Source organism: Podarcis gaigeae, assembly GCF_964106915.1.
Source record: "Podarcis gaigeae genome assembly, chromosome: 12".
NCBI lineage: Eukaryota > Metazoa > Chordata > Lepidosauria > Squamata > Lacertidae > Podarcis > Podarcis gaigeae.
This window is the reverse complement of record NC_139688.1, coordinates 54,469,386-54,494,606: the sequence shown is the minus strand read 5'-3', so window position 1 is coordinate 54,494,606 and position 25,221 is coordinate 54,469,386. Positions and strand designations below refer to the sequence as shown.

At 45.4% G+C, this 25,221-nt stretch overlaps 1 protein-coding gene across 7 annotated transcripts in view; it reads left to right on the top strand.

The window, feature by feature from the left end:
* Positions 1-25,221, top strand: part of PDE1C (phosphodiesterase 1C) — a 340,725-nt gene that overhangs the window by 163,744 nt on the left and 151,760 nt on the right. For 2 of the 7 annotated variants that reach the window (XR_014557040.1, XM_083706282.1), the window contains exon 1: positions 10,074-10,789. The exons of 4 other annotated variants lie outside the window; for them this stretch is intronic. Coding sequence is in view for 1 of the 3 variants with exons in the window: in XM_083706282.1 (XP_083562408.1) it covers positions 10,689-10,789 (101 nt within the window). In the remaining 2 variants the exon portion in view is untranslated. Of the gene's footprint in view, positions 1-10,073; positions 10,790-25,221 lie in introns of those variants that run through there. One more of the 7 variants, XR_014557041.1, reaches the window with a different exon arrangement.

The window sequence follows — 25,221 nt, the reverse complement described above, 5'->3', positions numbered from 1 at the left end:
CCTGGCTAGCATTTTGTATCTTCCATGGTGCCCCAGTGGTGAAGAATACTTAAACAAAATTCTGCAAAGTGGTCTTCTTTTTCAGGACGGCTGTGAGGGAAAAAATGCAATTGTCAGAAATTCCCTCAGAAAAAAAAGTCTTGAAAAATTTCAGCTGAGCTTTAGTTTTGAATAGGGTTCCTGCTGGGAGCAGGTGGCTTGGTTCACCAGCCCCCTCACTTCCATATTCACTGCAGATGCCTTTCCTAATTCCCCTTTTCTCTACACAAGCATGCATAGGCAGTCTGGGTTTCATTTCTGGTTTTTTGAGGGGTCCTCCCACTAAACATTTTTAGGCACTTCTGCAAATCTCTGGTTTTTCACAAGCATGCAGAAGCGTTCCGTGTTGTGTGTGGGTGGAAGTGTTTTGGCTGCAAAGACTTCAGCAGGCCTTGTCCGAGTTTGGGGGTGATGGGTAGGGGCAGCCCAGGATGTTTTGCTGCCAGAGGAAAAGGACAAAATGGTGCCCTTCCTCATTCCTCAGACAGAGGCCAACTGGATTGTCAGCTGGAGCTTCCTTCAACGCTGGAGATGGGATCTTTTCCTCTTCTGCCCTTGAAGAAGCAGGCTAGTTTTAGGGCGCCCAGCACAGACCATGTGGCATAAGCAGTTCTGTCCTCCAACAAAAATGAATGGCTGGGTGTGTGTGGAAAGAATGGCCAGAAAAGTGCTGCTGCCGCCATTGACCTTCTACTACCTGAGGCGGTGGCCTCACTCTGCCTAATGATAGAGCTGGTTCTGCCAACAGCAGTTGGTAAACATTATCTGTGAATTTTAGCAGCATCAGGTGGAACTGCAATGCTCACCTGACCTCTGGTTGTGTGTGCCACTGCTGCATACTGAGACAGAGCGAGGGAGGGGAGAGAGTGACAAGTTCAGCTCTGTATGAACACACCAGCAGAACCAGTATGCAGTGGCAAAGTGGGTGACTGGAAGTTAGGAATTTGGCTAACACAGTCCTTAAGCCATCAAGGCTAATGGCTGTCACCAAAGCTTGTGGCAGTGAATTCCACAGGTAACTGGTGTGTTGTGTGTGAAGAAGAACTTATTCTTGTCTGTCCTGTACTGTTACCCGGAGTCAAACATAACGTGTGAAGAAGTCATAAGGCACCACTTTTGCCAGTTTGTTATTCCCTGAAATCTGGAGCAAGAAATCCAAGCCAAGCTGTGGCAAATGTGGCAAATGTTTTTGGAAGGATCCCACTAAACTGCGCAGCTGCTGTTGAGGTTGTGAAGTTAAGTGTATTATTGAACGACATCTTTGAGAAGACGCAACTCTTTCACAAGCTGAAATGTGAATTTCCAAGTTGAGGAGGCGCCCTTTTGCCAGCTGTGTGGGAGGCCAACCCCTTGATGGCCAAAGCAAAGTTTAAGCGAGGACTTGATGTGTGATTGTTATTTCTAGAAGTTCGAGTTCAATGTGTCATGAGAAGCAATAAATCCTACCACAGAGATTTGTTGTTGTTTTTTCTGTTTTGGTTCGGTGCCCAGATAATGTGAAGGAAAAAGCAAAGAGCAAGAAAAGTTTACAGAAAGCAGATTTTACTTCATCTGTATGTAGGGAGTGAGGAACAAATAATCATGAAGTACAGGAAAGTCATAGGGGTGCCTTTACCAGCAAACCAAATTGTCGCTCAGTAGATCTGCTCAGGAAAGAGGTTATTTAAGTATGGTGTTCCCCCTAAAGGGTCTGGATGTTTAACTACATAAGGTAAGTTAAACTGCATTCTGAGAGAGAAGATTTAGGAAAGAAGACAGTAACCTGGGTATCTAAGATTGAAATTGTTTAGCAATTTGTGGGTCATTGGGTTGTCGTATTCCTAAAAGTGGATATCCGGATAAAGTTATTTTCTTTTTCTCAAAGTTGTTGAGCTTTTAAGATTTGGGGCTTTGGGGGGAATTTTTGTGGATTTACCCCCATAACATACCCCTGCTTGCCGTACGTCAGGGTTTCCCCAGACATTTTGCCAATTTGGCAAAATCCACCCGGATGCCATTCTGCTGGCCAATTGCCAGATGTTTCTGGGAAAATCCAGACGTATGGCAGCCCTGGTGGGTCAAAGGCTGGGCCTGGAAGATATCACCTCTGTGCATGCTGACTGGTCCCATTTCTTCTTCATGCCTGATTTCAATTCAGTAGATGTATAGGGGCCTGTGGATGTCAAGCCCAGTCCACATAGGGCTGCAAAAACAGAAGGCTATATACAGATCAAGGGACGCAGGTGGCGCTGTGGGTTAAAGCCTCAGCGTCTAGGACCTGCCGATCGAAAGGTTGGCGGTTCAAATCCCTGCGGCAGGGTGCGCTCCCGCTGCTCGGTCCCAGCGCCTGCCAACTTAGCAGTTCGAAAGCACCTCCGGGTGCAAGTAGATAAATAGGGACCGCTTACCAGTGGGAAGGTAAACGGCGTTTCCGTGTGTGGCTCTGGCTCGCCAGAGCAGCGATGTCACGCTGGCCACGTGACCCGGAAGTGTCTCCGGACAGTGCTGGCCCCTGGCCTCTTGAGTGAGATGAGCGCACAACCCCAGAGTCTGTCAAGACTGGCCCGTACGGGCAGGGGTACCTTTACCTTTACCTTTTTATATACAGATCATATAATTCCCACCTACATGGCTGGGGTCTATGTGCAAAGTCTCTGTGAAATGTGATGCTCAGGAAGTAGAAACTGAGTGTGCCTAGAGGACAGGAATAACTAACATGGTCTTGATGTGCAGATGCACAGAACATGAACGTCTCAGGCTAAGGGGAAGCCAGAGCAGCGGTTAACAACAGCACTAAGGGGAAGCCTGAGCAAGGATTAACAACAGCACTGCAATATGCATCTGGTACTCCTGCCTGCCCCTCCCTCCCTATCTCTGACATTCTCAGGAAAATGTCTACTGTATTGGTGTCATTGTACTACCCAGGACAGGATGGGGTTGTGCAGAGTTGTTAAGGCAGCAGAGAGCATTGTTGGCTGCCCACTCTCCACCTTAGAGCAGATTTATGCCACAAGGTGCCAGAGGAAGGCACTGGACATAGTAAAAGATCCATCGCATCCTGGTCACTGTCTCTTCCGAGCTCCTGCCGTCGGGACGGAGATACAGGACGATGAAGAGAAGAACGAGCCTTCTTAAGAACAGCTTCTTCTCCAGAGCGATCTCAGCCCTGAATGGGAAGCCTGGACTTTGAAAGTCATCTAATCTTCCTTGCTGTATTATACTGTATTGTTTTAATTAGTGTTTTTATAGTTGTTTTGATTTTGTGTGGAGTGCCCTACCTGGGTGGATGGAGCAGCCAAGTAATTTCGTTGTCCCCGAGAGGGGGCAATGACAATAAAGATATTATTATTATTATTGTTATTATTAATTAGAGATCAGATTTTGTGACATCCACACAGTCCTATTTACACAAATATAGGTATCTATCAGCGTAGTAAGGTGCATTTTGTGTATTTCATGTGTACAAAGGATTTGCATAGCTTAAGGCCACATGGACAGGAATATAGATAATATTGGCCAATAAAATTCTAATTAGTCCCAATGGTGTCCTACCATGAAAACCTTTAAAGAAAAGGTTTTCTATTAGTGGCATTTACAAAGTACTTCAAATGGAAGATTTCATGTTGTTAAGATCACTTTCCAATCAGTGTGACAAAATTCAGATATTTTCCAGGCATATTCTTTATTGTTTCTCATAATTTGCATTTTATGTCAAGCATTCCATTTTATGTCACCAGGCAGAACTTTTTAATGGCTTCTGAAGTGTCAGTCTTCCCCTTGTTTTCTTTCCAATAAAGCTATTTCCATCATTTCTTCAAGTGTGCTAATTTTCTATCTAATAAATGGAAAAATAGCTTGCCCCATTTGTTGAGAAATCCAAAATAATACAGATGAGGAAATGGCATGTCCCAATTAATGTCTTTTGAATCTATGGGTAGAAACATTTTCCCCAGGTATTATCAGAACTGCATGTTCCTGTCGCCTAACGTTTGTGTCTTGTGTTAAGCTGGATTTGTACACCTACCTGATAGCTTTAGCAGGACAAGAGTGCCCGATTTGAGCATACATGAATTCTCTTAGGTATACCTGTGCAACCAAAACATATCAGTTTCCATCCGTTAGTGAATACACCTTCTCCAAAAGAATTATGGGTGCAGTAGTTTCATGGGAGTACTGGGAGTTCTCTTAGAGACCCTATACCCCTCTCCTAGGCAGTAGGCATAGGCTGGCATCAGCACTTGGTATCCCCAGTAAGCTGCTAGGGCCCTGGCACCTTGGCAAGGGCAGCTGTTCAGAAATTTTCCAGACCAGAAATCCAAGGGATGGCAGGCAGGCCACCATGTCAATTTCCCATAGTGCACCTGTTTGTGTCTCCCTAGTGGATGTTGTGAAACTTAAAATGTCAGCTAGATTCAGCCTCCAATGATTCTTTTGCATTATTATTATTATTATTTATTATTTGTACCCCACCCATCTGGCTGGGTTTCCCCAGCCACTCTGGGCGGCTTCCAACAAAGATTAAAAATACATTAAAATGTCACACATTAAAAACTTTCCTGAACAGGGCTGCCTTCAGATGTTTTCTAAATGTCAGGTAGTTGTTTTTCTCTTTGACATCTGGTGGGAGGGTGTTCCACAGGGTGGGCGCCACTACCGAGAAGGCCCTCTGTCTGGTTCCCTGTAGCTTTGCTTCTCGCAATGAGGGAACTGCCAGAAGGTCCTCAGCACTGGACCTCAGCGTCTGGGCAGAATGATGGGGGTGGAGACGCTCCTTCAGGAATACTGGGCCAAGGCCATTTTGCTTGCTACCTCTACTGTTGAAGCCCGCCATGGTTGCCCTGATGGAAAAGGTGGCCTTCAAGAGGGAGTTTTGTCAAGGGCAAAATCCGTAATATCAGGAGCTCACTCTGTTTCTGCCTTACCCGTTTAAAACTGCTCTGCTTGGTTTTTGAACTCAACCTCTTTATTAGCCAAAAGGCAATTTTCATTTGCAATCATTTGAATGAATCCCAGCATTCAAATGAAATACAACTGTTTTCTCATCATGGATTGATGCACAGACATCTTAACCATCGAGAGAAAGCTGTATTTCTTTCATTAATTGCTTGGGGAGGGGGAGACATGTTGTGACGACATTAGATGAAAAACCCAATTCAGTCTTGTTGCATGTAGAATATTGACAGTATATTTTGAATAGAAAATCAACCTTTTCCCGACAGTCTTATGGCCAAAATCCATACATTCAGTTGCTCAGGTTTCAGAAAGATGCCCAGTGATTTGTTTTAGACTTAAGTGCTTCTGAAAGGCAATTTGGAGAAACCTTGAGAAATGGGTGGATTTAAAATTAACCCAAATGCTTTAAACAAATTCCATAGCTTTGAACTAAATCCTTCAGCTAAAATGTAGAGATATAGTTATACTCTGCAGCATACCCCGTTTTCGGAATGTTCCCTGTGTTTTATAATGAAAGGCTATAGCTTAATATTGTCTTGATTAATGATGGTCTGCTCATTCATCACACTTGCCCACATGGAGGTAATGATGCTCACTTTTTCCTGAATTTTGAGCCGCTGCTCGTGGAACAGAGGTCAATTGTTGGAGCCTCTTGCTCCATGGTTCACATTGCATTTGTAGAACCCTGTGGACATAATTTAGGTTGCTTGTTTTGGCCAGGAAAGCCCTAAATCATTTGGATATGGCTCACTCATTTGCTGGGGACGCAGGTGGCGCTGTGGGTTAAACCACTGAGCCTAGGGCTTGCCGATCGGAAGGTCAGCAGTTTGAATCCCCATGACGGGGTGAGCTCCCGTTGCTCAGTCCCTGCTCCTGCCAACCTAGCAGTTCGAAAGAACCTCAAAGTGCAAGTAGATAAATAGGTACCGCTCCGGCAGGGAGGTAAACGGCATTTCCGTGTGCTGCTCCGGTTCGCCAGAAGAGGCTTAGTCATGCTGGCCACATGACCCAGAAGCTGTACGCTGGCTCCCTCGGCAAATAAAGCGAGATGAACAGCGCAACCCCAGAGTCTGCCACGACTGGACCTAATGGTCAGGGGTCCCTTTACCTTTTAACTCATATCCAGTGTGGTATCGCTATGACTTTCCTGTGACTCAGTATCGTGGAACTTTGCTACCATTTGGATGATTGACTCACATGTGTCACTAGGTTTAAGCCCATGGGAGCAGCAGCACCCCTCCCAATCTGGTCCATGGCTAATGGCATGAATGGTACCGTACAAACTCAGCAATCCCATGTCATTCAGTCATCCAAATGTTATTAGTGTGCATTTAACCACAGGGAAGAGACAACTGCATCACTTAAGAGAATGTATGAGCCAGAACAAAGATACTGTAGTCTGTTTGTGCATCATCACAGAACGAATTCAGATTATTGATTCAAGTTGTGCAGGCCTTGCTCTAAAAATAGACATGGTATATTTTGTCTAGGACGCAGGTGGCGCTGTGGGTTAAAGACTCAGCGCCTAGGACTTGCCGATTGAAAGGTCGGCGGTTCGAATCCCTGCGGTGGGGTGCGCTCCCGCTGCTCGGTCCCAGCGCCTGCCAACCTAGCAGTTCGAAAGCACCTCCGGGTGCAAGTAGATAAATAGGGACCGCTTACCAGCGGGAAGGTAAACGGCGTTTCCGTGTGCGGCTCTGGCTCGCCAGATGCAGCTTTGTCACGCTGGCCACGTGACCCGGAAGTGCCTCCGGACAGCGCTGGCCCCTGGCCTCTTGAGTGAGATGGGCGCACAACCCCAGAGTCTGTCAAGACTGGCCCGTACGGGCAGGGGTACCTTTACCTTTACCTTTATATTTTGTCTGGTTATGGGAATAGGCTATGTATTTGTAGATCTGGGATGTGGAAGATCATATCTGTTAATATGCCTCCTCTAACAGCACTTTGATGATCTCTGATCTCTGAAACCCAATGTTTGAACTGCAGACCGGAATGCATCATCAAAAGGAAAGTGTCTTTTAGTAGATCCTGAAAATTACATCACTAAATGGGTGGCTGGCTTCGCTGCCTGTGAATCTAAAAACTGTTACGAGTTACTGCAGGAAAAAAATGGTTAGCTGTAAAGGGGAGGTTTTTTGTACTTGATTGCGTAAATCGTATTGATTTAACTTTTTTAAAATCTTGTATTGTGGAAAGGGTATCAATACATTTTAATATTACATACTTGGTTGTATTTAGATATTATGATCACTCATAACCCAGACTACAACAGGACTGAACCTGTTCTGCGTACCCAATCTTCCTTTCCATTGATTGCTATTTTTTCTCCTGATGATAAATTTCTGTCCCTGAGAGCTGGTTTTTGGTGCATGCTTCACACACTTAGTGCTTGCAGTCATTACAGTGCCTATTCCCACCCCCCCTTCTGATTTTAAGACCAGATTAGCATTTTTATTTTATTCTATTCAATACAAGGTGGTCTTTTCCGAGGAGGAGGAGCACTAGGTGGGCTGCTAAGTCTCAGCACTGAAAAATGTGCCGCAATTTATGAAACAATGACCTTGACAGAATGAAATGTTCTTTTTTTCATTCTCAACTGCCTCGTCTCAAAGGTGGAGGGAACTAGGTGATTGAGCTGAGCGAGGCATGAGCCAAAGGGGTAAAGATGGAAGAATGATAATAAATAAATGTCTACAGTAATTGGGTGCTGCACAGGAATCCTTTTGCTTTTAACCCACAGGGCCCTGTACCCAAAGCTTACAATCTAATTAAAAGAAGTAATACAGTGGTACCTCAGGTTACATATGCTTCAGGTGACATACGCTTCAGGTTACACACACTGCTAACCCAGAATTAGTGCTTCAGGTTAAGAACTTTGCTTCAGGATAAGAACAGAAATTGGGCTCTGGTGGTGCAGCGGCAGCAGGAGGCCCCATTAGCTAAAGTGGTGCTTAAGATTAAGAACAGTTTCAGGTTAAGAACGGACCTCCAGAACGAATTAAGTACTTAACCTGAGGTACCACTGTAAAGTGACTTCAGCCCTTCTGAAATAAATATTCCAGATCTCTTTGCAAAGCACAGGGGTAGCCAACATGGAAGCTGGGAATTGTAGCGCCAATATCTGGAGACCATCACATTGGGTACCCCTGAGCCAAGAGCTGAAGCCGCGATCTTCTGAGACACCTTTTCACAAACAGCATTTCCAGTTCCAGGGATTCCATGAAGAAAGTTGTATTGGCAGGCAAGCGCGCACACACACACACACACACACACACACACAAAACGGGAGTTCCATGGAGTTGCACTCCTTTAGCAATTGTCCTGGTACTTCCTCCCCCTTCCCCTTCCCCTTCCCCTTCCCCTTCCCCTTCCCCTTCCTTCTTTCTTTCCTTCCTTCCTTCCTTCCTTCCTTCTCCATGCTTTCCAGGGGTTAAACCAGGAATGGCCAGCAGGTCAATGCTTGCAGGGTCCATTGCTGCTGGTTATTGAGAGGGAGAGCCGAGTGGGAATCCTGACATGGTGCGGGCACATAAGTGGAGCCAATCTGCTGCTCTCGTTGCTTGCCTCAACCCTCCCCTTCTAAGTAACCAGCAGTGACATGTGGCACTGGGAAGCCAGAGAAGCAATGCTGTGCCATCCGTTCAAGCGCTCACCATGGGAAAACATTGCCCTCCTCTTGGCTCTATCATTGAGTTGCAACCTGGTGGTAAGAGTTAAATATGCCGCTCCTTTGATGCAGGAGAGATAAGAACTCTCTCTGATTTGAATACATCTCAATGAAAGGAAATGTCAAAAACAGTGCAGAAAATAATGCAATTTTTTATGCTAACACTTGCAGACTAAAATGATAGCAAGCACCAGTCAGATATGCTCATGTGATTTCTGTCCCTCACCTCGGACCAAAATGCGACTTGTGGAAATTTCTGCTCTCATTTCTGATGGAATCTTCTGACATCTCTAATGAAGAGCATGTGTCAATAGTTTTGTTGCACTCCGGTTTCACATGCTTGTGAGCAAAAGCCTGATCTGAGCCTCTACTCATGGTTGCATTTTAAAGTGGGGCAGGGTGAAAAATAAACGTGTGTGTGTTTCATACTTTTTATACCACTTGATTGTGATGAAACCTCAAAGCTGTTTACAAAGTCGCACTTGAGAATCTATATTTGAGTACAGAATGTCAAGTGAGAATTGACCCTGGTCCATTGGAAAAAGACTTTGTCTTGGTGGTAGGGTACTGTGAATAAACTTTACAAATAGACTGAAATGCCTCAGTAATAACACTTTTTTGACCAGGGTTATAGACTTGTGTGAGTCTGTTGCAGCAAAATCAATGAAGAATCTTGCCTCATCTTAAAGACTAGATTATTACAAAAGCTTTCACAGAGAGGTCCATTTCATCAGATGCATACAGTGTTATTCTCAATACACAAATTCAGAGGAAAACAATGTAAACAGTTTTTAATAATAATGCTTAAGATTTGGGCATCTTTTAGTAAAAGAATCCTATGGAACATGATTTGAAAATTTTAACCTGGAAGAAAAGTGCTGCTTCAGAAAGTCATTCGATGGAAGCCTTTACTCCAAAGCAATGTCTTTGTAGCTAAACTGATCGGTCCGTGGCTACTTTCAGCGACGGGAGATGAAGCAAGTTTTCTCATTGGTCAGCTGTTCCCACCTTTTGCCAATACTTGTTTAGGAATGGTTCATTTGTTGGTAATTAGCTGTCCATTTCGCAGTTACTTGGTTACTAGTTGATTTTACCCTTTTCTTCAAAAGGGGGCATCTAGATCCAAAACAGTTTTACACAGTGGCGTTGTCTCTCATCCACAATTGCTCGCTCACTTAGGCAGATTCTCTTGGAGGTGCATTAGTGCAATTGCTTCACTCTGTTCCACTTTAATTGAAGCAGGCCTTTCCCCCACCCCCTTTGGATTATCTCCCTCTGTACTACTCTAGTTTGGTGTGCTTTTGTGTATGAAGAGGGAAAGAATGAGAGAAAGGGAAAGAGAGAGAGAGAGAAAGAAAGAGACACAGACGTTGGTCAGGCTTCTGCTGACAGATGACTTTTCCTCAGTTGCCGGTTTCCTTGCCTGTCAGTAAAGTGGCTGGTAAGTGGAAGAACCCGAGAAGGGGAGGGCATTTGTGGGTGGGTGTGAGAGAGAAGGAGAGAGAGAGAAATTCGGCACTGCAAGGAATGAGGGCTGCCTTTCATAGCACAGAGGGGAGACGCAGAGTGAGTCCAGCGAATGGCAAGGCGGATAACTGGGAGCTGTACATCTGCCAGTACTATAAGGCCTCCCATTCAGACAGCTTAATTGTCCGCAAGCCTTCCCCCCACCCCCTCCCTCACCCCTGATAAAGATCCTTCAGCTGGTATTACTGATTGTATCCTTGGCTTATTGTGTAAAAATAAAAAATAAAAATCTGTGGTTGCCTTCAATCTGGAGATCAGCCTCTAATCCCTTCCATCACTCTGAGGAACATGGCATGCCACCGCAGCTGCCCCCCGGAGCACACCTGAAATTTTTTGCTCCTCGTGTGGAAGCCAGGGGTGTGCGTGGAAAAGGGGGGAGCATTTGGAGGCAGGGGGAAAATATGGTTGCTGCTCCTGGTCAGTGTTAACCAAAAAAAAGAGAAAAAGGAAATTGGAGCGTGTGCATGTTTCGGGGGACGCATCCATTCTCTCTGAGCTTTGACCAAAGTGAAAACGTAGAGCTATGGAGTCTCCAACGAAGGAAATTGAAGAATTTGAGAGCAACTCTTTGAAATACCTGCAACCGGAACAAATAGAGAAGATATGGCTTCGCCTCAGAGGACTGTAAGTAACACTTTATCTTTTGTCTTTCCCTACTCTCTCTCTCTCTCTCTCTCTCTCTCGTTTTTATGGCAATGATTTAGACATCTGTTCTTTTCCACATACTTTTTATTTTGTCCAGTCCAAGGACAAACCACACCTGCTTACTGCATATCCACCAACTTCCAGCCACTTACAGGGGTAAAAGAAACCCACGGTCTTTTCTCTGAATAATGCTGAAATTGCATGTTACAGTGAAGAAATGCCATTTATGTCAGCACAAACACAACGATGTTTTCATATGCAAGTGGGCATAAAAAAAAAAAAACAGCCACACCTCTGTCATATTAAAACTAAGCCTATACCCAGTTCTGCTTACCTCTGTGTTTGTTTGTGGATTCCTCCCTCCCTCTCCCAAAAGCAGCTTGAACAAATGTGGAGGAACTTGGAAAACACAGTTGAAATTCACTTTTTAATGGCAGGAAACTCATGTCTATTTTCGTTAAATGCTTGTGATTCAGCATGTGTTTATTTATCTGAACTTTTGGAATGGGCATGGTTTGTGCCGTATTGGAGGTAAAGCTAGTCCTAGCAGCATGACAGAGGAAAGGTGAGGTATGCAAATAAAAGTGTTATTCAATAGTTCTGGAAGCTTTGAAATGCATATGTATGTATGTATCTGGATCTCTTGTTTCTAAGTGTGTGTGTGTGTGTGTGTGTGTGGCAATGAAATTATTATTAGAAACTTTAATTCTGCAACCCGAGACACACTTAGCTGTAAGTCCCACTGAACTCAGTAGGGGTTACTTCTGAGTAGGCATGCATGGGATTGTGCTGTAAATCTGTTTAATGGCAACAGAGTATTTGCTTTATTCCTTTTCTGATCAAGCCTACATAGAGGGTTAGCATGTTAAGCTGCATCTGTCCAGATGTTCAGAACAGAATATTTTCTCTCTCATCATCTTAACAAAGCAGACTGTGATTTCACTAGGGAGAGATGCTGGGCATGAGGGGAATATATCGGGAAAAGTAATCTCAGCCCCCCTCCCCACTCCACCCAAGAATCCCAGCTTAAAAAACTTGAAGCTTTCTTTCTGCAAGTTGTTGGCTTGTTATCGTTTTCTTTAACCTGGTGATATCACGTTTTATAAGAAATTATTCTGAACGTGTTGTGCTTGCCTTGGACCAGAAATGAATATATATCACTGTGAGGATCTGTTCCAGGAAGTCTGTTTTGTGAAGAAATGCAGTCAAGCCCGATGACAGCTGTTGTGTAGCAGTTCCAAACAGACTAGCTCTACAAAAACAACAACCCCAAACCTTTATTTTACAGTCTCTCTGCTAGTTATATATACATCTGTGATTGTCTAAAACATTCTGTGCAAGAGTTAGACTAACCCTCATGGTCAGATAAGATGAAGTGTCTTGGTCAATAGCATAATTTCACGACAATCCACTCTGTAATAATCACTGGTGCAATTCTGCCCATACTTAGGGAGCAAAGCAAATTCAAAAGGACCCTGTTGTATTCAATTCAATGGCATCATCTTGCAAGGTGATTCTGTAGCCAGAACCCTGCTGGGGTGTGTGTGTGTGTCTATGCAGTATGTGTCACAATAGTGCTGTCTTTCTTTAGATAGTGTCAGGATGAATACCCAAGTGCAAAAGACAGCACACTTAAAAAGTACCGTGCAAATAAATGTCTTCATCCACCAGCAGGGTGGTAATAATTTCATCATCAGATTGTACCTCTGCATTGCAATTGCACAGGAAGTGAAACAGAACACAAATGTATACCAAGACACCAATGGCAAAGGGATATTAGCTTAGTAGTAGTAGTATTTTCATACTGTGATCTTAGTAAAAACTTAGTGCACAAACCAAACCGAGTCTAAACACGATTATTTCAAGCCTGCCTCTAATAGGATCTTAATTCTATTTTGCTGTACACCGGTGTAAAATACTTGCATGTATAGCCTAAGAATTGAGTACTGTGGTGTCAAGTTTTGAGGATGTCCTGGAGAAGACAATGAAGAGTTGCATATTTTTTTTTGGTATTGCCAAAAAGACATTGGCTAGGATCCAAAGGCCCATGCGCAGAGTTCCACACACAGTGTCCCTCTTTTATAGTACCGTTTCCCAAGGCAGCCCATCGCCTACCCTATAAAGTTGCTCTTGAAGGTCAGAGAGTCTCCAGAGTAGAATTCAGTGCACAATTGCAAAGAAAAACTGGCAGCTTCTCCTTTGCACCTGTGCTTTTTCCTGTCCCCAGGACTATTTGGCCAGGAGGCCAGCACTTATGGGGCCCACTGCCCTTTACAACCCTGCTATGGGAGCCACATGGATCCAGTCTATAGTCTGGCTCCAGCCGTGTGGAAAGAGACATCTGCATGTGTCTTTCCCACAGTATTGGCAACCTGCCTACAGGGAGGGTAATAATTCTAGGGAAAAGACAACGGGATGGGCCAGGCCTATGTCATTCCAGGCTAGAGCCATGCCATGGAATGAACTCATGGAACATAAGGACATAAGTCCTTCTGGATTACAGCAATGTTCAGTGCAACATATGGCTACGATGCAGTGTCCAGCCAGATGCCTATGGGAAACACACAAGCAGGATATGACCCCGTAGTGGCTCTTGTGGTGAGGCTGTAACACGTAAAAGAGACATGAGCTAAGTGCTTTCGAAGGATTGATTCTAATAGATTTTCCCACAACAGGGAAATGCACACGGTTGGATTGCGGGGAGCGGGGGTGGGAAATCCATTTAGATTTTGTAAGAAGGACATGCTAGCTTCCTGCCTGTCCCTGCTTACATTTTCTTCTTGGAAAATCATGCTCTTTTCATCCCTTGCATTTCACATTCATATTGCTGCACGTGTGAACCTCTGCATAGAAAAAGGTTTTGTCAGACGGGCTCTTAGTGAAGAGATCAGGCCTTACGGAGGCGTTTTGCTGCCTTACCAAGATCTTGCCGGAGCCCTGAAGCCGCTTCCGCTGCTTCCGCTCGCTTCTCTGGCAGTGGCGCTGAGCTCCCTCAGAAGTGCCCCAAGGATTCTGCCACCCGACGCGGCTGCCTCAATCTACCTCGTGGATGGGCCAACAGAGGACGTGAGCCTTCTCTCACGAGTGGAAGGAAGAGAGGGCAGGGTGCCCATAAAGGTAAAGGTAAAAGGACCCCTGACCATTAGGTCCAGTTGTGGCCGACTCTGGGGTTGCGGCGCTCATCTCGCTTTACTGGCCGAGGCAGCCGGCGTACAGCTTCCGGGTCATGTGGCCAGCATGACAAAGCCGCTTCTGGCAAACCAGAGCAGTGCACGGGAACACCGTTTACCTTCCTGTCGGAGCAGTACCTATTTATCTACTTGCACTTTGACATGCTTTCGAACTGCTAGGTTGGCAGGAGCTGGGACCGAGCAACGGGAGCTCACCCCGTCACGGGGATTCGAACCTCTGACCTTCTGATCGGCAAGCCCTAGGCTCTGTGGTTTAACCCACAGCGCCGTTGTATAAAAGAAGAGTGTTCAACAGGCACAGCTTATCTGGACCAAGGATATGCCAAGCCACACGTGAAAATTCCCTCTGCCACATAACCCTTAGTGGTGTAGAAGCCCTTCCCGCTACTGTACTGGATCATGTGACTAACCAGTCAATCAATATGCAGCAACAGTGGCGGCGGCCCCTGGCTGCTTCTGTGAGCTGGTCAAAAGAAGGGGTTGCTGCTGCCATGTGGCTACTGCCCCCCAATCACATTGAACCCCAAAACAGGACTTGTCCATGTATATGAGACCAGTGGGGGCATGGAGCAGGGGAGAGACAAAAGGATGAACACACTGACTCCATCCTCTACTGCAATGCGCAGCCTCTGGACCCTGTCTCGGAAGAGTACAGCTGCTGTTTTATCAGATGGGAGCTTGTCAGAATGTACATGCAACAAGGAAGATAAGGAGGGTTCCGTTTCACAAGCAGTAAGTACACAGTAGTGAGTTATTGCTTGTTCAGTGGTTGACTGCAATCAGTTTCTGATCACAGAAATAAACACAGATTCTTCAACCCCAATCCATCTCCCAGACACTGAACAATCACATTCTTCTGCCAAAACTCTATCATCATTAGTGGTGCCATATGTGGAGAGCAGGAAGCAAAAACAGCACCAAGGCCAGACGTGCCTGGAGGACAAAGAGCAAATTGAGCCAGGCATTCGCTGATGACTCAAGCAGCGAGACATTTCAGTGAATGAGCAAGCGCAGCTCCTCTGTTTATGCCACCCGTGCTCAGAGACGGGCTGGTGTGTGAGAGGCAGTGTTTGCTGGTTTTCAAAATGTGTAGATCGCCTTCCTCTCAAGGTACTCAAGGCGGTGTGTGAATGTGTGTAGTTCAGTGTGATGCAATTTATGGGAAAGGCTGGGCAAGAGAATACATGGCGAGAACATAGAAGCTACCTTATAACAATTCAGATCCATTGGCCCATCTCAACACAATGACTGGTTTGGGCCTTCAGGGTTTCAGACAGAAGTGTTTCCCAATCCTTGTTTGGTTTAGCTCGCCCGCGGAAACAACTCAGAGGTTATTAAGAAGAAAAATGATAACAACAAGAAGACTGGAAGATGTGATTTGTGAGCATCAAAAGCAGCAGAAATATGAGATGATTGGACCCTCACTGAGCTCGAAACATGGAAACCCCCAACAAAATTTAAAATTTGGCAAAATATTTGGAATACATAATATGTATTGGTATAATTTGGAATAATTAATGCGATATGATTGGATTGTTAAATGGAAAACTTAATAAAAATTATTATATAAAAAAGAAGTGTTTCCCAATCCTAGTTGGAAATGCCAGAGACAGGCTTTCCCAGCCAGATAAATGGGTTTTTAACAACAGGTGCCCACTTGATAAGGTTTTATTTTAAATGTATTCGTTGTATTTGTGTTTTTAATTATGTAAATCACAGTGGTTTAAAATGAAATGTGATTAAACGTAATAATAGAATCTGGGGCCCTTCAAGCGGACCATAAATTCTCTGGGAAATAGCACACATAGGACATTAAAGAAACATTCTGAAATAATGCTGCTGTTTCCATTCTTAATCCCCCTCCCAGTTTTCAGGCTATTGATAGTAGAAGAGCATAGGCTGAATTTTTGCAAGTGAGATACAGTAAACATAGAGTAATGACCTCTGGAGCTTTGTGTGTGTCTGCATGATAATCAGCATAATATTAACACGGTAACTAACTGTTCCTTCCTGGAAATTAACATAAGGTTATGAAATTTCAGCAATTCTGGAACAGAAGTCCCTTGTGAGAATTCTACCATTCCTCTTGTGTTGCAAAGCATCTGGGCATCTCATAGATCTTTATATAGTGGTGATGTGTGAACATTTTACCACTTTCCTGTATGGATATTCAGTGGATTGATTTTTCGCAACTCAGAAAGATACATCATGGTACCCTTGGGTACAACAAAATAGTTTTAAAAGCCCCCAGGTCCTGGATCCTAAACAATTGCATCAGCATGTTGGCTCATAGCGCCAGTGTTACATCATGGTTTAATACTGGTAAATCACTTAGTTTTCCCATTAGGATCTTTAAGATGAGAGTTTTTTCTCTTTTTAGTGAAGAGTGCCACATATCACTAGAAAGAACCCTCCCCACCTTAGCTGAAGGGACTGATTTTTATAAGTCAACTGTCCCTGGACTGGTCCCCATGTCTCGTAAAGCACTATCCTTATTTTGCCTTTGTGGGATCTGTTGGAGAGAACTTTTAAAATTAGTTTCTTTATATAGGATTTATACCTCATCTTTTTCATACCCAGTGGCTGAGACTGCTCACACCGTTCAAGTAACAAAATACGATAAAAATGAAAAAGAAGAGCAGGAAGAAAGAAAAGCATGACATCCAGATGAAAGCTAAAAACAGGGAACTTACCATAAAGTAACAGGGCAGAAATCTGACAATTCCATCATCTCAAGGCCTGCTGAAACAAAAACATCTTGGACTACAAAAGACCATCCGCCTGGGAGCTAGCTAGGTGTCCAAGGGAAGGGAGCTCCAGAACCTATGAGGGTGGTCAAAATAGATATTACACTTAATACTTAGCATGCAGGAATGTTTCTTGGAGGGACGCGGGTGGCGCTGTGGGTTAAACCACAGAGCCTAGGGCTTGCCGATTAGAAGGTTGGCGGTTCGAATCCCCGCGACAGGGTGAGCTCCTGCTGCTCGGTCCCAGCTCCTGCCAACCTAGCAGTTCGAAAGCACGTCAAAGTGCAAGTAGATAAATAGGTACCGCTCTGGTGGGAAGGTAAATGGCATTTCCGTGCGCTGCTCTAGTTCCCGAGAAGCGGCTTAGTCATGCTGGACATATGACCTGGAAGCTGTACGCCGGCTCCCTTGGCCAATAAAGCAAGATGAGTGCCGCAACCCCAGAGTCGGTCACGACTGGACCTAATGGTCAGGGGTCCCTTTACCGTCACCTATGTTTCTTGGAAGAGGGAGGCATGTGAACACAGCTCCAAGACTCAGCCCGCCAGAGTGGGAGTGAGGACCCTGTCTTCTAGCCTGCCAGGGAAATTGAAAAACTCTCCTTCCTCTGGCAGTGAAACGAGGGGATAATTCCGCTTTCAAGTTTGTGGCAGTTAGCATAAAGGAGGCCAGAAAATGAGGAAAATAATCAAAAAGCTGCTGAATGCTTTTTTCTTTCCATTGATAGGGTTCCGACTTTACATTAGCCGTTTAAAATGGTAACACTTCTGTGCATGTCTAATTAAAAGCTAAAGATTGCCTTTCAGCTGGCTGAAGATCTTTTGTGAAAGCTTGATGTGTTTTGCACGTTGAACCTATTGCAGGAGAAGTAAGCACTGCGGAGCTCACTGGAGCTTAGTCCCAGGAAACTTTATAGGCATGCTGATACTAATAAATTGAGTTTTTAACTACATGCTTCTGCTTCTTGTGTGTTTGATAATATTTCACAACAGCTGCGTGCATTTTTTGGACTCTCCTGGAGGTCATGGCTAAATGGGCTGTCATGAGGAGCTCCTGCTTTTAAAAATCTAACACTACGTTGCTGCTTGTTTTCCTTTTAACAACCATAGCAGCCCTGTAGGGCAGCCTTGTGTCCTATTTTACAGAGGGCAGTCCTCCATTTGAAGGGCACCTGCTCACAGTCTTCTCCACGATGTGGAGCTTATTTCTATTAAAATGAGAGCAATTATTTCTAAGTGGGCACCTAGACGTACAAATGAGTGTGTGCATTTTTAAATACAAGTGTAACTAGATGCCCTGCAGTCATGAGGGGTGGTTAGTGATGAGAAGGACTTTTGAAGGACTGGGGAGAAGGACTTTGGGCAGCAACTGGGATGCTATGCCTGTTGAACACTCTTCTTTTATACAATGGCGCTGTGGGTTAAACCACAGAGCCTAGGACTTGCCAGTCAAAAGGTTTGCGGTTCGAATTCCCGTGACGGGGTGAGCTCCCGTTGTTCGGTCCCTGCTCCTGCCAATCTAGCGGTTCGAAAGCACGTCAAAGTGCAAGTAGATAAATACCATATTTTTTGCTCTATAAGACTCACTTTTTCCCTCCTAAAAAGTAAGGGGAAATGTGTGTGTGTCTTATGGAGCGAATGCAGGCTGCGCAGCTATCCCAGAAGCCAGAACAGCAAGAGGGATCGCTGCTTTCACTGCACAGCGATCCCTCTTGTTGTTCTGGCTTCTGAGATTCAGAATATTTTTTTTCTTGTTTTCCTCCTCCAAAAACTAGGTGCGTCTTATGGTCTGGTGTGTCTTATAGAGCAAAAAATATGGTAGGTACCACTCCGGCGGGAAGGTAAACGGCGTTTCCATGTGCTGCTCTGGTTCGCCAGAAGCGGCTTAGTCATGCTGGCCACATATCCTGGAAGCTGTACGCCGGCTCCCTCGGCCAATAAAGCGAGATGAGCACCGCAACCCCAGAGTCGGCCACGACTGGACCTAATGGTCAGGAGTCCCTTTACCTTTACCTTTACACATTAAGTGTAATGTGTAGTTCAACCCCAAATGTCCACTCCCTGCCCTGGGCCTCAAAAACTTAAATCCCAGAGTGGAAAATGGGCTGCACCTTGATTGTACTGCATGTTCCACATTGCTTAGTGACACTGCCAAGTGAGGATATCTGTGGGGTCTTGCTGTGCCTCCACTTTTTCCAGCAAGCAAAATAAAGCCCCCCCTCCTCAGAATGGAAATATAAATAACTTCATGAAATTTCTGCTTCAGCATGGGATGCATGTTACCTGTCTGATATAGATTTGTCGAATTGTAGGGTTAGAAGCAACCCTGAGGATCATTCAGTCCACTTAAGTGCAGGAATATTCAGCTGTCCCATACAGGGATCAAACCTGCAACCTTGGCATTATCAGCACCAAGCTTTAACCACCTGAGCTATCCAGTCAACCATCTTGTAAATGAACCCTCAGTAAATTCACATGTGGAAACAGCCTATGCTTTATGGGAACTTTATGTTGACTGGTCTCTACATGACTTTCCTTCCTTTGGCCGCAAGGGACGACTGACAGCAGGTGACTATGGATGGAGCTATGGTTTCTGAATGAGCAAATAAGCTCACATAATCCCTCCTCTATCTCTATTAGTTGATCTATGATGGTTCATTTACACTTGCCACTTGATGTTGCAGTCATCAAGACATTAATGCAGGGGTCGGCAAGGCTTACTGGGCACGGGCCGGATCACTCCCACGGAGATACTCTGTGGGCCAGGCAGGTGCAGTGCGACAGTGGAAATCGCGTCTGCGCATGTCCGCGGCGTCGGATATCGCTTCTGTGCCTGCCCAGACACAGAAAGTCATGCCAGTGCAGAAGCGATTTCTGGCGCCTGGGCATGCGCAGAAGCGATTTCCAGAGCTGCAGAAGAGAGTCCCCGCGCCGTGCTGCACCGGTTAAACACAGTGTGTGGGGAATCGTCGAGTGGGCGGCTCAGTTCGGAGGTGGCTTGTGGGCCGATTAAATGGCCTCCATGGGCTGCTTCCGGCACATGGGTCTTAGGTTCCCGACCCCTGCATTAATGTCTTTCTGTGTGCGGAGCAGGAAACACATATGCTCTGTTAGCCTCTGTTTTTCAACCTGAGGCTCAGTAGACTGATTTTCTGATTAGTCGGTTTATATTGACAGTAGTACATATACCGTAATTAATTAAGGATAGTTATCCAGAAATGAATTCATGTGGCTCTGACTTCTGATAGTTATCTTTTTTTTTATAAATACATCTACCATGCATAGTTCAGCATCTACATGACACCTTTTGATGTGAAAAACACTTGCATAATTTTTATTTTATTTTTTTACAGTGGGCATCTATGTTCGGTTACTATTTATGTTCAACTTGGCATGTACAGCATATAAATTATGGGGAAAGGTTCTTTATGTTCTTTTCCTGGTAGCTGGATATAAAACTGCCCAGCTGCTTCTTTTATGTCTGCTTTGGGCAAACTCCATTTATTTCCAAAGAGAATTCTCTCATGAGGACTGACAAACTTACAAGGCTGTAAAAACTGTGTTCCGTAGACCATGCTGAGTGTATGTTCACAGTTCCTTGCCGCTACTCTTGACTGAGATGAGGCCTGAAAACTGTCCATTTCCCAAAGTGGAGAAAGGCTTATGGTTCACACCTTTCCTACTTGGGATTTTCAAATCCTCTTTCACAAATACTGCTTAATAGGTTCCCAGGCCAGCAGCAGAAAATGTGCTCTACCACACCAATGCAACCACACTTTAGGATGGAATTAACCACAGTGCTGAGTAAGAGACCGGGGCAAGGGGGCTGTAGCCAAGCAGGGACCTCTGATGTTTTACAGTTTTCTCAGCACAGAATGCGCTGAACTACTTTAAAACTGCTTTCACTTCTGAAAATAGTGACTACGCACCCGCCGGAGGATGAGAAGCAGAATGCCAACAGCCCAGACAGCAGAAGAAGTGAAATGCAGAAAACCCTAATGGAAGAATGTGGTTTACAGAGGTGGAGTTAATGGGGACAAGCAAGTTTTCTTGGATCTCCCATTGGTAAAACCTATTTGGTGTTTTGCAACTTTCTGACTAGTTGCAAGACCTTAGCCAGACCTAGCAGAGTAAACGCAGAATCCACGGAAGCAATTGGCGACTTGGCTGCAGACAGGATAGACGAAGCAGGAACCAGGAACTTGTAGTTAGGTGTTTATTATATACAGTGGACTATTTTCAGGAACAGAACACGGATATTTTGCTAGCTCTCTCTGATACGACTCACAGCTCCTACACTGACACAGAACTCTGAACTCACAAACACTGAACCACTGAACTCTGAACTAACACATTCCAGTTAGTAGGCCATTAATTATCACTCGCTTGAGAGAGCTTGACCAATCAGGGAGCCGTCTCCATGTCTCTGTTATCACCAGGCAGACTTACTCCTTCAGATTGCCTTCTGGCTGTCTGCCAAACCTGAATTGACTCTGTGTGAGTAGCTGCACGTACAGCACAAACCATCCCAACAGCACAAACCATCATTGCCATAGGAACACAACAGGCATTTTGAGGTCAGAGGACACCTCAACATGCAGGGCAGGGTGCAGGTATATGATGGCTTTAATGTCAAAGATTCCAGGTGCGTTCGGGCATTCAAATAAAGACAGGGAACAAACTGTGTGGGTCACAGTTGCTAACCACCTGGAAAAACTGCTCCGTTTAGCACAATATTATACACGTGACTGGTGTCTTTCCAGGTTTTGAGGCAGGAGTCTTCCCCAGCAATACCTGACGTCAGCAGGGATTGGATCTGGGGCGTTTTGCATGCGATCATGCACCCCATCTGGACTCAAACTCCCAGCAGCCCATGCCAGCATGGCCAAAAGTGAGGGATGCTGGGAGCAGGAGTTCTGCAACATCTGAAGTGCCAAAGTTAATGTTGGCATGAAGGCTGGGCATGCAGAAGGTGGGGCCAACCTGTCTGGGGTTAGCACACATGCCCCCATGTAGTCTGTGGCCTCTGGCATTTGGCTGAATGTCTGAAAACAGCTTCAGCTGGTTCAGGCATTATTTTGTTCTGGCACCAGAGAGCCATACATCTGATGGAAGGAGAAGGTGGCAATACTCTGCTTCCTTATGTGCCACTGGGAACAGAGAGGCCAGAGCTAAGGGTGGCCCATGCTATGGAGCCAACCATAAGACCGTCAGACTAGCCTCTCCCCAGCCTTTGGGATCTAATAATAATCTCTAACAGGTGGTTCAAAAAGTTGTTTTTCCAGGACATTTTGCCAACTGCATTTCCTACCAATTTCTGTTCTGACGTTATGCATGACTCCCTTTCCACCAAACCTCTGAGCTGCGGGTAGTGAATGGTAATAATAATATAATAATAATTTATTATTTATACCCCGCCCATCTGGCTGGGTATCCCCAGCCACTCTGGGCAGCTCCCAGAATAATAATAATAATAATAATAATAATAATAATAATTCGATAAAACATCAAACATTAAAAACATCCCTAAACAGGGCTGCCTTCAGATGTCTTCTAAAAGTCAGATATAGTGGATGCTCAGGTTGCGAACATGATCCATGCGGGGTGCACGTTCGCAGCCCGCAGCGTTCGCAACCCGCGTCTGCGCACATGCAGGTTGCGATTTAGTGCTTCTGTGCATGCGTGACTGCCGAAACCCGGAAGTAACCCGTTCTGGTACTTCCGGGTTTCGGCAGTCCACAACCCGAAAAAACGCAACCTGAAGCGGCTGTAATGTGAGGTATGACTGTAGTTGTTTATTTCCTTGACATCTGGTGGGAGGGCGTTCCACAGGGCGGGTGCCACTACTGAGAAGGCCCTCTGCCTTGTTCCCTGTAACCTCACTTCTCGCAATGAGGGAACTGTCAGAAGGCCCTCGGCGCTGGACCTCAGTGTCCGGGCTGAACGATGGGCATGGAGACGCTCCTTCAGGTATACAGGACCAAGGCTGGTGGGGGGTAGCTGTCCTGTAACAAAGCCAAAGGGTTAGGATTTTGAATATTTTATCCCTACAAGCACTGTTTCTGTGGTGCTCTTGCTTGTGAGTTGTTACGGTATTTCACTTTTGGCAAGATGCTTATGTAAACAGCAGGAGTGAAGGCTGGAAGCAGAACAAGCTGATCCCACACAAGTGACCTCCGAGTTAACAATCTCACCCCAGCATAGCTTAGTTTTGTCATTTGGGTCATCCACCCAATCAAGGGGGGATTTTTTTTTTTTTTTTTTTTGCTAACGCCAATGTGTGGCAGAAAAGCAGTAGAATGGTTGTTTTGTGTGGGCTCAAAATGGTAGGTTATCCATGGGCATAGCTGGGGGGGGGGCAGCTCCCCCCAAATCAAGTAAGGGCAGGGCTTGGAGAAAGCGTGTTCCTCTTCAGGGAGAGCACGTGTTGTGGTGGGGTCTACTGAGCCACCCCCTTTGTTGCCTGGTAAGTTCTCCAAGATGGCCAGGGGGCATTGATTGGATTGCCAAGTTGCTGGGGGAAAAGTTATGTTGCAATTTTGGTGGGAGGGGTAAAAGGTTTAAATACTCTGCACGCAGCCTGGTACTTTCTCTTTTGCTGCGTGCAACGGATCACCCGCCCACCCGCCCTAGAGTAAGGGGTTGTTGCGTTGACCTTGCTATGCCTGTCATGGGGTCGTCTGCCTTTGAGCAGGGGCTTGGTAGGAATTTTTCCACCTGGCAAATTGGCTGACTGGGTGGTTTTTGCCTACTGCGTAGCAAATCATCACAACTTGTAAGGTTGTGGTTAGGCATTGGTTATAAATCTGGTGGAGGAGGGGTTAGGATAGGCTGGGCCTGCCCCTTCATGGTTGCTGCGGAAAGGGAATTCCGTTAAAGGAATCCTGGGGCTTGCCATCTTTTCGTCCAATCCCTGGAATGGGACTAGGGGCGGCAAGCCTTCGGGGAGCAGGCAGGTGAGAGTTGAGGGTCTGTGACTCAGCTCCAATTCTTCCCCGACTTGCTTTCCCCCGCACTGTCTTTCGGTGGTGCCCGGAAGTCAGTTCTGTCCCCAGGCGGGGGGACAGATAGTCTTAACCAATGCCTAAACAACCACTCACAGTTTGTATTTTAATAAAGTTGTGGCCAAAATCATGCCAAAAATCTTAAACAAGAATTACGTGTCCGTTGTGAGTTATTTTGGGGGGTGGCTTGGGGACCTCGACACGCAACAGGGTGCTTGTAAGCATTGCTCACCAGCTGATAGACAATGCCTGCAAAGCCCTTTTCAAAGTGCTTTGAGTGGAGCTTCTGGAGCTCTGAGAATCAGCTGATTGTCATATCTTCTCCAGAAGCCCCATTCAAAGCACTGCACAAAACAATAACAATAATCATAATTTATTACTTATATCTCGCCCATCTAGCCGGGCCTCCCCAGTACACTGGGCGGCTCCCAATAGAATATTAAAAACATCAAACATTAACAACTTCCCTAAACAGGACTGCCTTCAGATGTCTTCTAAAAGTCAGATAGTTGCTTATTTCTTTGACATCTGATGGGAGGGCATTCCACAGGGCGGGTGCCACTACCAAGAAGGTCCTCTGCCTGGTTCCCTGTAACCTCACTTCTCACAGTGAGAGAACCGCCAGAAGGCTCTCAGAGCTAGACCTCAGTGCTGAACAATGGTGCTTTGAGAGGCCTCCTGAAGACCCTTGCAGGCAGCAAGGTCATGTGACAAGCATTATGACGTGAGATGATTGACAGGTCCCAGCTGTCCAATTTGGTCCACAAGAGGTAAAGGAGATGAAAACCTGCCTAGAAAGGTTTCTCGCCCCTGATTTAGATGCATTTCAACCTGGTTTCCTGCCTGTATGAATAAAGTTTTCCAGAACCTTCTCAGGGGTGGTTTCACATTTATTGAACCCCTTCTCTCAGGAAAAACAACTGATTCCCTCCTTGCTGCCTTTAGGTAGACCTTTCTTTTTCTGACTGTTTGTTGACTGAGGGGTCAGTTTGGACCGCTATTGTTTCTTGGTGGTCATCTCTTTAGCCCATTGGCTAGCTGTATTGCTTTCTCCTATTATTGTGTTATTTATTATTTTCATATGCTTTAAACTGTTTTGATTAGCTCCTGCATGCTGCATTGGAAAAATACAGTCTTTTGCAAGGCAGCTAACAAATTTATTAAAGGTATAAATGCATGTGTAAGTATTGCACACCGATTACTTTTCTGGCAGATTTTTTTTTTTTTGGCCAATTTAGTCGAGCTAAAATGTGTGTAAGAATGATTTTCCCTGCTGCCATCCTCTCCATTCTAGATAATAAAGCATTTAAAAAGCATAGCTAGTCCCCCCTCCCCCCCAGCACTGCAGAGGAGGAGGAAAGAAACCGGTTTTAATCTTCTTGCCTGCCTGTGGGATTAGAGTGCTAAATTGCTCGATTCATAATGGCTCTTACTCCATCCCTAGCATACTCTCAATGCAGCTGAAAAGGA